At 40.5% G+C, this 15,270-nt stretch overlaps 1 protein-coding gene across 1 annotated transcript in view; it reads right to left on the bottom strand.

Annotated features, from left to right (window-relative positions):
- Positions 1-15,270, bottom strand: part of nt5dc1 (5'-nucleotidase domain containing 1) — a 531,068-nt gene that overhangs the window by 490,979 nt on the left and 24,819 nt on the right. Inside the window, exons 4-6 of the mRNA XM_080192585.1 lie at positions 13,287-13,396; positions 12,865-12,944; positions 1,255-1,336 (exon numbers count right to left, since the gene is read on the bottom strand). Coding sequence (XP_080048711.1) covers positions 1,255-1,336; positions 12,865-12,944; positions 13,287-13,396 — 272 coding nt within the window. The remainder of the gene's footprint in view (positions 1-1,254; positions 1,337-12,864; positions 12,945-13,286; positions 13,397-15,270) is intronic.

Here is a 15,270-nt window from a genome sequence, read left to right as displayed (position 1 = left end):
CAAGTTAGTTAAACAACATTTCCCCTTCAGAAATTTATGCTGACTCTTCTTTATCAATCCACGTGTTTTTATGTGACTGCTAATTCTATTCTGAATAATTTTTCCAGCAGTTTCCCTACCACTAAAGTTAAACTGATTGGTCTATAATTACTGGATTTCATTCACATTGAAAAACAAGGTAGCAAATAGAGTAAATTAAGTTTAAGACTAACCTAGCACATTTAAACAATAAATAAGATGCTGAGTGGAATTTCCTTAGGGAATGTGATGAGGAAATTATAGCCATTCCGTTGATGTTTATTTACACTGATATTTTCTGCCAAATTCACAAAGAGAATGTAAACCACCAGAAAAACAATGCAAACAATTGGAGCTCGACAAGCACTGAACTCACACCATAGGAAAAGTATGAAAATGAAAGGTTCAAGGATGCAAACTGTCCTTCATATACATTAGACATAGCATGTTAAAAAACACACTATGATGGAAGGTTTTCAATTTTGTGATGTATACTAATTCCATAAATGTACAGTCAAAGAAACAGAAAATCCAGTGTTCTTAGAGGGAATAGCAAATAAAATAGCTTTCAAATTATCAATCTTAAACCAGAAAAATTATTTTGATTATTGCTTGACCAAAGATTCAGGACCCAACCATGAGAACAGCGATTTAGCATGGGAGCAGAGCCACGTTCATGAGCTACAATGCATTTAAGCAGAAGGATTTTCAGACAGCTATACAAGATATAGAAGTAGAAGAAGAAAAGGTGTAAATCAATTGCAACTGAATTTACACCAATTTGCAACTACAAGTGGGTATTACATTATTTCACTGCATAAATTGATGGAAGGTTTCACCCAAGTGTTACACCTGCATATAAGTAACAGGATAAAAAAAACTTTATATCTCTTCCTTCCAACAATTAAAGAACAAAGAACAGCACAAGTACTGTTGCAATGGTTTGCAAAGTGGACATGTCCATAATCACAACAGCTTTAGCACAATTAAGATGTGGTACAAATGGTCAAAGAAATTCAAGGCATACCATTCTCAAAAGTGGTCCCGAAATAAAGGTCAATTAGTCAGAAGAAAATCCAAATCAGCTACAATAATTAAGCTTCAAATGGCCTACAAGTATTCGATGGAATAATTGCTGCTGCTGAGGTTCCAGATGTGCAATTTTTAAGAATTGGTGAACCAAAATGCTAATTACTATAATACTGTGCATTCTAGAATTATTAAATGATGACTTACCTTTGAAGGCAGATGCTTTGTAATTGTATTCAATGGAAGCAATCACATCTTTCCAGAATTCATATTTCTTCACATTTCTATTCTGTGAAGGAACAATGGTTTAAGTACCCCAAAACACATCAGTTCAATTGTTTAAGGACACATAAAAGTCATAAATGCAGCTACAATCAATGTAGTTCCATAGGTAATACACACACATGTATATATCATGTGGTAAAATGGTTTGGAAGACACAAAGATGGAAATTACTGCTCTGAAAAATAGTTAGGGCATCTTAATTTTTCAGAAATTCAAAAATTACAACACTCAACAATTTAGCACACTATGTACTTGATTTTTAAGTATCTATCATTGAATCATATTAAATCTTGTGTAATGTGCGTACTTCCTGTGCTTCCAAATACATTACTTCTGCAATTATGAGGACTTAACAATTCAATGCAAGCCTGATTTGATTTGTCATAATTCCAACACTTAGATAGAGGACACGACAAAACTGTTGTCCCAGCTTAATAACTGCAAAATACAGTGGTTTAGCCTTTCTATTGCCTCTCCCTACTTTTCAGCTGCAGGCACAAGTTTTCTCCAATTCACCTCTTTCCTTGATTTCCACAAACTCCCTCAAGTAAAGTTCAATAACTCCATTAAGATAAGAGCAAAATACTGCAGATGCTGGAATCTGAAACAAAATCAGAAAATGCTGGAAAATCTCAGCAGTCTGACAGCATCTGAGGAAAGTGAATAAAGGCAATGTTTTAAGCCTGGATGACTCTTTGTCAGAGCTCTGAAGGGTCACCCAGACTCGAAATGTTGGCTCTATTCTCACTCCAAAAATGCTGTCAGACCTACTGAGATTTTCTGTTTTTGATTCAACATCCCCATTCCCAGTTGTGACCTGGGGAAGTTTTCGTTCTTTAACATGTTTGCTGCACTAGTACTCAATTAGTAACATTTCAGTAAGCACTTAAACAGCTTTCAAGTAGTTCCAGGATCATAGTTGGGAATGTGTCATTGAGTCGTAGGGCGGGATTTTCCGGCCATGCTCACCTCAATGCCGGAAAATCCCACCCCAAGTCAATGGACTTTTGCAATGGTCCGTTTTCCACCTGCTACAATTCCCGCAGTGGGCGGAACAGGAAAATAAAGTCACGGAGTCATAGAGGTTTACAACACGGAAACAGGCCCTTCGGACCAATATGGCCATGCCGCCCCTTTTTTTTTAAAGCCCCTCAGCTAATCCCAATTGTCTGCATTTGGCCCGTATCCCTCCATACCCATCTTATCCATGTAATTGTCTAAACACTTTTTAAAAGACAAAATTGTACCCACCTCTACTACTACCTCTGGCAGCTTATTCCAGACACCTCTGGCAGCTTATTCCAGACACCTCTGGCAGCTTATTCCAGACACTCACCACCCTCAGAGAAAAAACTGCCCCTCTGAACTCTTTTGTATCTCTCCCCCTCACCTTAATCGTATGCTGTCTAGTTTTAAACTCCCCTACCTTTGGGAAAAGATGTTGACTATCTACCTTGTCTATGCCCCTCATTATTTTATAGACCTCTATAAAGGTCATCCTTCAACCTCCTACGCTCCAGAGAAAGAGTCCCAGTCTATCCAGCCTCTCTGTATAACTCAATCCATCAAGCCCTGGTAGCATCCTAGTAAACCTTTTCTGCACTCTTTCTAGTTTAATAACATGCTTTCTATAATAGGGTGACCACAACTGTACATAGTATTCCAAGTGTGGCCTGACCAATGTGTTGTACAATTTCAACAAGACATCCCAACTTGGGTATTCAATGTTCTGACCAATGAAACCAAGCATGCCGAATGCCTTCATCACTCTGTCCACCTGTGATTCAATTTTCAAGGAACTATGAACCTGTATTCCTAGATTTCTTGGTTCTGTACCTCTCCCCATTAACTGAGTAAGTCCTGCCCTGGCTCAATCTACCAAATTCTACCATTTATCTAAGTTAAACTCCATCTGTCATTCATCAGCTCACCGGCCCAACTGATCACGTCCATCGAGTTCTACAGCATAGAAAGAGGCCCACTGCGTCTGTGCCAGGATCAAATTCTTATCTACTCTGATCCCTTTTCCAGCACTTGGTCCATTTCTTTGTATACTATGGTGTTTCAAGTCCTCATCCATTTGCCCAGGGAACATCCTGGTGAATCTCCTCTGCACCTTTTCTAGAATAGTCACACCCTTTCTATAATAGTGACTAGAACTGCAGCCTAATCAGTGTTTTATACAGCTCCACAATAACCTCCCTGCTCTTATGTTCTATGCCTCGTCCAATAAAGGCAAATATCCCATATGCCTCCATAATCACATTATCTGCCTGTCCTACTGCCTTCAGAGGTACTTGGACATGCACGCTAATGTCCCTTTGGTCCTCTGTACTTCCTCACATCCCACCGTTCATTGTGTATTGCCTTCCAAAATGCATTCAATTCAATTTGTTTCCGTTCTGCCCAACTGACCAGCCCATCTGTATCATCCTGTAATCTCAGGCATTCCTCCTCATTAATAACCACATCATCAATTTTGTGTATCTGCCAACTTACTGATCATAGCCCCAATATTCATGTCAAGATCATTAATCTGCATTACAAACAGCAAGGGACCCAGCACCAATCTCTGCAATACACCACTGGACACAGGCTTCTATGCACAAAATCAACTTTCGACTATTATCTTCTGCCTCTGCCACTGAGCCAATTTTGGATCCAATTTGCCAAACTACCCTGAATCCAGTGGGCTCTTTCTTACCTTCTTGATCAGTCTCCCAAGCGGGACCATGTCAAAAGCGTCACTGAATTCCATGTAAACTGCAACAACTGTACTGCCCTCATTCACACAACTGGTCAGCTCCTTGAAAAATTAAATCAAATTTGGTCGACATAATTTTCCCCTGTACAAAGCCACACTGACTATCCCTAACTCTTGCCTCTCCAAGCGGAGTTTAATTCTGTCCATCAGAATTTTTTTCCAATAAATTCCCTACTCAAGTTACTTACTCCCCTATAATCATCTGGCTTTTCCATACTTCCCTTCTTGAATAATAGTACTGCACTGCCTGTCCTGTGTCTTCTGGCACCTCTCTTGTGGTCAGAGAGGATTTGAAAATTAGCTTCAGAGGCCCCGTAATCTCCTCCCTTGCCTCACACAACAGCCTAGGATACATTTCATCTGGGCCTGGGGATTTATCTACTTTTAAACACACTAATACCACTTCTTTCTCAATGTTAAAGTGTTTAATTAGATATCAGACCCCTTCCTGCTTTTCATACAAACATTGTCCTTCTCCATAGTGAATACAGATGCAAAGTACTCTATTAATACCTCATCAATGCCTTTCAGACTCCACACACAGGTTGCCACTTTGGTCCCTAAAGGTTATCCTCTTAATATACTTTACAAAACACACTGGAATTTTCCCTTATTTTGCCCGACAATGTTTTTCACGCTCCTTTCTCACTGTCCTAATTTGTTTTTTTCAGTACCCTCCTGCACTTTCTATGTTGTCCTAGGGTATCTACTATTTTGAGCTCGCTGAATCTCCCTTATTTCCCTCATCCAATGATGTTGTTCCCTCAATTTGTTGGTCACAAACTTTCTCTTAATGGGGACATGTTACTTTTGTATGCTCTCTAATTCTTTTTTGAATGGCTCCAACTGAATTTTCTTACAAGTAGCCACTTCCATTTCAAGTTAGCAAGTTCATTTCTTATCCTATTAAAATCTGCCTTCCTCCAATTCAAAAACCTTTTTTCTGGTCCACACTTGTCCTTTTCCATAATTACCTTAGATTTTACCAAGTTATGCTCACTATCACTGAAATGCTCCCCTCATACGCACTTCTACTACCTGCCCGATTTCATTCCCTAAAATTAGGTCAAGTACTGCTCCCTCTCACATGAGACTTTCCTGGATGCCCCTTAAGAATTCCACCCCCTCTGAACCCTTCTCAAGTTGCCTAATCCAATTAATATTGGGGAAGTTAAAATCTCCTATTATTATTGCCCTATTATTTTTACACTTCTGAGATTTATCTACATATCTACTCTTCTATCTCTCCCTGACAGTCTGGAGGCCTATAGTACACTCCCAGCAATGTGATTGCCCCCTTTTTGTTTTTACATTCCACTTACATCCTCAACTGAGAAGCCTGCTACAATATCATCCTACTCACTGCAGAAATTGATTCCTTGATCAGTATTGTAATACCACATCCTCTTTTACAACCCCCCACTCCCTGACACGTCTGAAGATTCTGTACCCTGGAATATTCAGCTGCCAGCCCAGCTCCTCCCACCATTATGTCTTTGTGATAGCAATAATATCATATTGTGTTAATCACTACCCTCAGTTCATCAGCCTTACCTAGAAGATTCCTTGCATTAAAACAATGCCATCCAGCCTTGCCATATTCCCTTGTGCCTTAACATGTCTCTCTCTTTGCACTGCCTTGACTTTTCTTCTATTTTTGGTTATGCATTGCACCTACCACCCACCCCCCATCTCCCACTATATCTCCACACTCGGACCCTTCCCCTGCCAAATGAGTTTAACTGCCCCCTCCCCTGCCAATCCCCAACAGTACTGGCAAACCACCTTTCAAATATGTTGGTCCCATTTTAGTTCAGGTGCAACCCATCCAGTTTGTACAGGTCCCATCTATTTCAGAAACAGATCCTGTGAGCCAGCAAACAAAAGCTTTCCCTCTTGCAACATCTTTTCAGCCACACATTCATCTGTTCTATCCTCCTATTCCTATACTCACTGACACATGGCACAGGTCGTAATCCAGAAATTACAAACTTTGCAATCTGCTACCTTACTCCCTCAGAGATGAATGCTCAGGGTCACATGACTCAGTATTAGCTATCTGTCCTAAATGCTTCCAACAAGAGTTATAAGATTAATCTTATAACTTTTTCCTTGCATCCTTGTTGAGTCTTACACTCCATTTTAAGAACACTGTAATCACAAAACAAGAACTGAAACTTTTACCTCTACGGAGTTGGGACCAGTGAGGGGACAAAGGGCAAAATTTGCATCTTGATAAGCCTACTCTCTAGTGCAGTCAGATAGTCTACCAGATAGTAGTTTCCTGAAACAAGATCGTCTACGTGGATGGTGATTTTTCAAAGGCTAACAATTGGGACATTATAAGCCACTAAACAAAGGCTGTGCCAAACACAAGATATCCCTTTTGAAATCATTGTGGAAAAAGCAGGTCACATAACTTGAGTGACTATTTTGAAATCTCTAAATTCATTTAATAACTGAAAAATAAGCAGTCTGCTAAATTAGCAACAACCGAAGAGACATTCAGCAGCGCTCACAGCTAAACAACTGCTGGTCATCCTGTCTCAACTCCTCAAAGCCTGTTTGATTTTAAAAGTCTCTGACTGTCCAAGCACAGAAATCCTATTGTGCTGTATCATCATTTGTTTCAAGGATTTTCACACTGCTATCTCCCACCAAGAACTTCTCTAAACTAAGTTTTGCCACAGAAGGAAATACTCTCTGGACTAGACTATCTTGATTCTGGAAACCACATAAACTAACATTCATTTCTGTAATTCCTGTATTGTTGCTATCCATAGGTTGTAAGCAGTTTTGGCCCCCAAATCTAAGGAAGAATGTGCTGACCTTGGAAAAGATCCAGAGGAGGTTCACAAGAATGATTCCTGGAATGAACTGCTTGTCATCTGACAAATGGTTGAGGACTCTGGATCTGTACTCGGAGTTGAAAAGGATGAGAAATGGATCTTATTGAAACTTACAGGATACTGTGAGGCCTGGATAGAGTGGATGTGGAGAGGATGTTTCCAGTAGTAGGAAATACTAGAACCAGAAGGCACAACCTCAGGCTAAAGGGGTGATCCTTTAAAACAGAGATGAGGACAAATTTCTTCAGTCAGAGAGTAGTGAATCTGTGGAACTCTTTGCTGCAGAAGGCCATGGAGGCCAGGTTATTGAGGGTCTTTAAGACGGAGATTAGATAGGTTCTTGATTAATAAGGGGATCAGGGGTTATGGGGAAAAGGCAGGAGAATGGGGATGAGAAAGATATCATGACTGAATGGCACAGCGGACTCGTTGGGCTAAATAGTCTAATTCTGCTTTGTCTTATGGTCTTATACTCTGCAATTTTAAAAAATGAGGCTTGATCTTGTTAAAATTTTGAGGGGGTCAGAATTGAAGTTTAGGGGACGCTTACTTTAGTTGGAGAGTCTAGAACCACTGCGGGGGGTATAATCTCAGGATAATGGGACAGCAACTTTTTTGATTCTTTAGAATTCTCTACCCAGGAAGAATATGAATACTCAATCTTTTGAGTATATTCAAGGCTGAGATTGACTAGATTTTTTGACTCAAAAGCAAATGAAAACATAGAAGCCATAGAAACCGTACAGTGCAGAAGGAGGCCACTCGGTTCATCAAGTCTGCACCGACAACAACCCCACCTCGGCCCTATCCCCGTAACCCCACATATTTACCCCTCTAATCCCTCTAACCTGCGCATCATGGGACACTAAGGAGCAATTTAGCATGGCTAATCAACCTAACCCTCATATACATGTGGGACCAGATGGGATAATGAAATGCTGATTGGAAAAATCTCCACTCATCCATGTGGACTCATTCAATCCAACTATACCAACAATATTCACAGGAGCTTTTATAAAACTGAGGCAAATTGGAATCCTCATCACCGCAATGTGGTTAAAATGTCTCTAACCACTTCCCTGTTTTTGTTTTCTTCAGTGTTCATTTGCAAGGAAAATATCTTCTCTTGCAGTGAAATACATTTTTAGCAACTGCAAATATGGGGTTACACCACAATGAATTGTTTCATATGAATATCCTTTTTGGTAAAAAAAACACTTAAAAAATGTTCAAGCTACAGAATTCCAGATTTCAACTCAACCAAATCAAATTCTAACAGATTCAAGTAATATCTAATATGCAAGTTCATAAAACTGAGCAGAACGACTATTAAAAGCAAAGCCTTATAAGAATTAAAATTATGTTTAGTTTCTGAAAGCTTAGACAATCCTATTATGCAGACTTCAATTATCATCATTTTCATGCTGTTCTTTAAAATTACTTTGTCACCATTAGCTCTTTGATCTAAGAAATTGGCGACGTGCAACACTGGTTGCCCTGCCTCCAAAACCTGAAATTAAAATAGAAAATGCTGGAAATGGTCATTATGGAGAAGTTAATAATTCAAGGATAGACTTGACCAGCTCAATGTTTCCACAGCTTTGTTTTTGTTTTAGATTTTCAGCTTGCAGTATTTTTCACTTTTGCTTCTGCATCAAACTTTTAACTTATCAAATGTTTAGACCAAAACAATCAATGGGACTATGATGTTGTGGCCATTATGGACACATGGTTAGAACAGGGACAAGAATGGTTGTTGTCAGGTCCGGGGTATAGATGTTTCAGCAACAGTAGGGAAGGCAATAAAAGAGGTGGAAGAGTAGCATTGTTAATCAAGGATAGTTTAAGAGCTGCTGAAAGGCATTTCCAGGATGATCTGCCTACTGAAGTAAAATGGGCTGAAGTTAGAAATAGGAAAGGTTCGGTCACGTTGTTAGGAGTTTTCTATAGGCCCCCAAATAGTAATAGAGATGCGGAAGAAGAAATAGCAAAGCAGATTATGGATAGATGTGGAGGTCACAGGGTAGTTATCATGGGTAACTTTAACTTTCCAAATATTGATTGGAACCTTTATAGGTCAAACAGTTCGGATGGGACACTTTTTGTACAGTGTGTGCAGGAGAGTTTCCTGACACAATATGTGGATAAGCCGACTAGAGGCGGGGCCCACATTGGACTTGGTACTGGGTAATGAACCGGCCCAAGTGTTAGATTTGTTTGTGGGAGAGCACTTTGGAGGTAGTGACCACAATTCGGTGTCCTTCATTATTGCAATGGAGAGGGATAGGGTCACACGATAGGGCAAAGTTTATAATTGGGGCAGGGGTAATTATGATGCAGTTAGGCAAGAATTAGGGAGCATAAGATAGGAGCAGAAACAAAAAGTGGAGCTTGTTCAAGGAACCCTTGATAGCTATGTCCCTGGCAGACAGTGAGGAAATGGCCGAGTGAGGCAACCATGGTTCACAAAGGAGGTTGAATGTTAAGAGGAAAAAGGGAACGTATGTAAGGATGAAAAAACAAGGTTCAGTTGGGTCACTTGAGTGTTACAAGGTAGCTAGGAATGAGTTAAAGAAAGGGCTTAGGAGAGCTAGGAGGGAGCATGAGAAGGTCGGATAAAAGAAAGGCCCAAGGCTTTTTACTTTTATGTGAGAAATAAAAGAATGACCAGGGTCAGAGTAGGGCCAGTCAAGGATAGTAGTGGGAACTTGTGCATGGAGTCAGAAGAGATAGGTGAGGCGTTGAATGAATACTTTTCTTCAGTGTTCACTAAGGAGAGGGGCCATGTTTTTGAGGAGGAGTGTGTGATACAGGCTGATAGGATGGAGGAGGTAGATGTTCTGAGGGAAGATGTATTAGCAATTTTGTAAAACCTGAGGGTGGATAAGTCCCCTGGGCCAGATGGGATACATCCTAGGATACTTTGGGAGGCAAGGGATGAGATTGCGGAGCCTTTAGTTTTGATCTTTGAGTCCTAACTGTCCACAGGGATAGTGCCAGAGGACTGGAAAGTGGCAAATGTTGTTCCTCTTTTCGAGAAAGGAAATAGGAATGACCCTGGTAATTATAGGCCAGTTAGTCTCACTTCGGTGATTGGTAAATTAATGGAAAGGGTCCTGAGGGATAGGATTTATGACCATTTGGAAAGATTCAGTTTAATCCAGGATAGTCAGCACGGTTTCATGAGGGGCAAGTCCTGCCTCACAAATTTGACTGAATTCTTTGAGCAGGTGACTAAGTATGTAGATGAAGGTAGAGCAGTTGATGTCGTATACATGGATTTTAGTAAGGCGTTTGATAAGGTTCCCCATGGTCAGCTCATGAAGAAAGTAAAGAGGTGTGGGATAAAACAAAATCTGACCGATTGAATAAGTAACTGGCTATGTCATAGAAGACAGAGGGTGGTGGTGGAAGGAAAATTTTCAGACTGGACGCCCGTTACCAGCAGTGTACCATAGAGATCACTGCTGGGTCCTCTGTTATTTGTGATTTTTATCAATGACTTGGAAGAGGGGGCTGAAGGGTGGGTTAGTAAATTTACTGATGACACCAAGATTGGTGGAGTAGTGGATGAGGTGGAGGGCTGTTGTAGGCTGCAAAGAGACATTGATAAGATGCAGTGCTGGGCTGAAATGTGGCAGATTTAACCCTGATAAGTGCGAGGTGATTAATTTTGGTAGGACAAACTTGAATACAGATTACAGGGTCAATGGCAGGGTTCTGAGGAATGTGGAGGAACAGAGAGATCTTGGGGTTCATATCCACAGATCTCTGAAGGGTGCCACTCAAGTGGATAGAACCATGAAGAAGTCTTATAGTGGGATAGTCAGCACTGATTCGTAAGGGGTAAGTCTTGCCTCACAAATTTGATTGAATTCTTTGAGGAGGTAACTAAGTGTGTGGACAAAGGTAGAGCAGTAGATGTTGTATACATGGATTTTAGTAAGGCGTTTGATAAGGTTCCCCATGGTAGGCTCATGAAGATAAGGGGGTGTGGGATAGAAGGAAATTTGGCCAATTGGATAAGTAACTGGCTGTATCTTAGAAGACAAATGGTGGTGGTGGAGGGAAAATTTTCAGACTGGAGGCCAGTTACCAGCAGTGTACCACAGGGGTCAGTGCTGGGTCCTCTACTTTTAGTGATTTTTATCAATGACTTGGAAGAAGGGCTGAAGGATGGATTAGTAAATTTGCTGATGACACCAAGATTGGTGGAATAGCGGATGTGGTAGAGGGCTCTTGCAGGCTGCATAGAGACATTGATAGGATGCAGAGCTGGGCCAAAAAGTGGCAGATGGAGTTTAACCCTGATAAGTGTGAGGTGATTCATTTTGGTAGCACAAACTTGAATGCAGATTACAGGGTCAACGGCAGGGTTCTGAGGCATGTGGAGGAACAGAGAGATCTTGGGGTTCATATCCACAGATCTCTGAAAGGTGCCACTCAAGTGGATAGAGCCGCGAAGAAAGCTTATAGTGTGTCAACGTTTATTAATAGGGGGTTTGAGTTTAAGAGCTGTGGGGTTACGCTGCAACTATACCGGACATTGGTGAGACCACATTTGGAGTATTGTGTTCAGTTCTGGTCACCTCATTATAAGAAGGATGTGGAAGCATTGGAGAGAGTGCAGAGGAGATTTAGGACATAGAACACTGCAGCACAAACAGGCCCTTTGGCCCACAAGTTACGCCGATCATATCCCCACCTACCAGGCCTATCTATAACCCTCAATCCCATTAAATCCCATGTACTCATCCAGAAGTCTCTTAATAGACCCCAATGAGTTTGCCTGCACCACCACCAACGGCAACTGATTCCACTCACTCACCACCCTCTAAGTGAAAAACTTACCCCTGACACCTCCTCTGTGTTTTACCAGGATGCTGCCTGGTTTGGAGGTTGGTCTTATGAGGAAAGGTTGAGGGAGCCGGGGCTTTTCTCTTTGGAACAGAGGAGGATAAGAGGCGACTTAATAGAGGTTTATAAGATGATGAGAGGAATTGATAGACTGGACGTGCAGAGACTATTTCCTCAGGTGGATGTAGCTGTTACTAGGGGGCATAACTATAAGGTTCATAGTGGGAGATATAGGAAGGATGTCCAAGGTAGATTCTTTACCCAGAGTGTGGTTGGAGTGTGGAACAGACTGCCTGCTGTGATAGTGGAGTCAGACTACTGACTCCACTATCACAGTGGATCAAACGGTTATTGGATAGGCACATAGAGCACTCCAGAATTATAGGGAGGGGATAGCTCGATCTTGGGATTGGACATATCTCGGCACAACATTGAGGGCCGCAGGGGCTGTACTGTGCTGTAATGTTCTATGTTCACTTTGAGAATTAATCTGCAAAGTGATTGAAAGTTTGCTGTAACAGAATAAACTATTATAACAAATCAAACACTGCCTTTTTTTTCTTTTAGTCTCTCATGGGATGAGGGTGCCACTCTCAAGGCCAGCATTTGTTGCCCATCCCTAATTAAGTGGCTTGCTATGCCATTTCTAGAGGGCAGGAACATTGCTTTGAATCTGGAGCCACATCTCAGCCAGACCAGGGAAGGAAGGCAGATTTCCTTCCCTTAAGGACATCAGTAAATAAGATGGATTTTTAACAATCATTGGCTGTCATGATCACTATTACTGACATTGGACAAGCTTTGTGTTCCTGATTTATTAATTTAGTTCAAATTCCGCCAGTTGCCAAGGTGAGATTTGAACCCGTGCTACCGGAGCATTAACCTGGGTTCAGTGATATTACCATTTATTCTTTGCTGAAGAAAATCTCATGCAGAGATACCACTGAGGATTGAAATTCAATAATTCCATTCAGAGTTAATAACCAGAATAACTGCAGTTGGATAAATGACTTGTCTGCTCTAAATTTTCTGCTTTTAGGTAAAAAATTAATATTGTCTTACCTGATCTAACAGATCCACTACACGAGCACATAGCAAAGCTCCTGGCAAGTCAAAATAATTGTCATAGAAATGATATTTGCCTGGCAAAGAAGAAAAAGGTCAATTCAAATGTCTTCACTGTATTGTTTTGCTATGACAAAATACAATTGATAGATTTAACATTTGGTTTACTAGATGAACATTTTCAACAACAATGGTACAGTGCTAATTCTTAACAAGTTTTACAATCCAAATGAATAAATTCAACACTTTTATGATTACTCCAGAATTGCACATTAGTAAATATATTTTCTTCCAATCAATAAATCAATTATTTGAAAAAAAACAGCATTTCAGCATCTGAAGGAATCACACATATAGAAGTATTGCTAATTGTAATGAAGTGACCCAACTTAATGTTTTACCCATCTTTTACTCCATACCTGAACGTGCAAATGTTCCATTGATAGTTTTGAAGTGCTTCCATTTTCTCTTCTTTCCATAGGTTTCCAATATCTCTTCTCCTGTCAAAATTCTCGTGCCATGACTTGCTCTAATTGAAATATCAAGTGTCAGTGATGTGTTAAATTACACTTCTATAAAAGCAGTTCATTAGAAATTCTGTGGCCACCTGTTTTGAGAATATCTGTGAAGTTATCTGTAATACAAAACTAAGTAAATAAATAGCATGCCATATGTTAATGTTAAATGTTAACTAGAACAAATATTTCAAAATCTTGCAACTTTAAGGCCTATTTTTAATTTAGCACCAGTGAAATGTTTGTCTGACTGAAGTCAAGAACATAATTCAGGTCTAACCTGGGATTGTGTCACAGAAAAAGAGCAACTTAGAAAACTGCCAATTTTTTTTTAGTACCAAAACAACCCACAATTAAACCATTACAATTTGCCTGCATTCATGTTACAATTTACATGTCAAACTGAAGCAATGCCACAGTCTCCTCCCAAGGATCTAATTCTGGGCTTTTTCAAATCCAAACCCGGCTCAAAATATTTGGAAATGCTGTCAGCCAAAAATGTATAGTAGGAAATCATCCCTCTACTCCCTCTGCCCACAGCTCCTATCATTAGCATGGCAAAATCCAGCACATTTGTTTTTCTCTAAATAACAAGAAGGGAATACAACAAAATGCTCAGAGTCTGACAGTATTCTGGATGGCTGTCGTAGCAATACATAAGAACATAAGACAAAGAAGCAGGCGTAAACCATACAGGCTCTTGAGCCTATTCCACCTTTTATTATAGGCATGGCTGATCATCTGCTTCATTCCACTTTCATCTTTAAACTGCGTTATTAAATAAAGTTTTACTATAAAAGAAACATATTTTGCCAGTGGAATCATCCTAGAGAGACATCCTATCCTCTTAATTTATGCCAAAAAGAAAAAATGGTTAGGATCTAGCCTGGCTTTCTAACGTGACTTGGGGTTCGGGTCCAGCATAGAGACTTGGGGTTCAGGTCCAATAGAGACCTGGTTCATGGAAGGATAGGACTTGGTTTTAAATATCCCTGGATACGATGTGTTTAGGCGAGACAATAAATAATTTCCCACCAAGTGGTGGAAGGGATGTAGAGAAACACATCTGCACAGAAATTACTAAGAGGTGCAAGAATTACAGATTAATTGTAATGAAGGCCTTCGATTAACCATAGAATAGAATATCTTCAGTGGAGAAAGATGCCACCCAGCCCATCAAGTCTGCATTGACTCTCTGAAAGAGCATCCCACCAAGGTCCTGTGCCACGCACCCCTCTTATCACCATAACCCCACTCATGACTAATTCACCTAACCACACATCTTGGGACACCAAGGGGATATTTACCATGGCCAATCCACCAAACTTTGGTATGTGGGAAGAAATGGGAACATCCAGAGGAAATTCATGCAGACAAGGGGGAATTATGCAAACTCCACACAGACAGTCATCCAAGGACAGAATCAAACCCAGAGCCCAAGCACTGTGAAGTAGCATTGCGAAACACAGTGCCACCATGCTGCCCAGAATTAGCCAAATAGAAATTGGGATAGGAACAGTGCAAAGGGACAAAAGTTCCTGCAATGTGTTCAAGATCATTTTCTGCAACAATGTACTTCTGGTTCAACAAGAGGGCAGGCACTGTTAGACCTGATTCTGGGGAATGTGTTGATCAAGTGGACCAAGTATTTACAGGACAGCGACCATTGTATTGCAACGTATAGGTTGGCCATGGAAAAGAACAAGGAGTAATTCCAAGTCAGGATAAATAACCCGGGAAAAGCATCTGAGTTGAGTGAGTTGGAATCAAATGTTGGCTGAACAAGGGGCCATTTTCAAGGAAAAGATATTTCAGGCAATGACAAGATTTAGTCACTTGAAGGAGAAAAATGGGACAAATAAATCCAGAGCACTCTTGACAAGAAAGG

Source organism: Carcharhinus amblyrhynchos, chromosome 7 (genome assembly GCF_965287045.1).
Source record: "Carcharhinus amblyrhynchos chromosome 7, sCarAmb.v2.hapA, whole genome shotgun sequence".
NCBI lineage: Eukaryota > Metazoa > Chordata > Chondrichthyes > Carcharhiniformes > Carcharhinidae > Carcharhinus > Carcharhinus amblyrhynchos.
The sequence above is the reverse complement of the archived record's forward strand: the minus strand, read 5'-3'. Positions and strand labels throughout refer to the sequence as shown.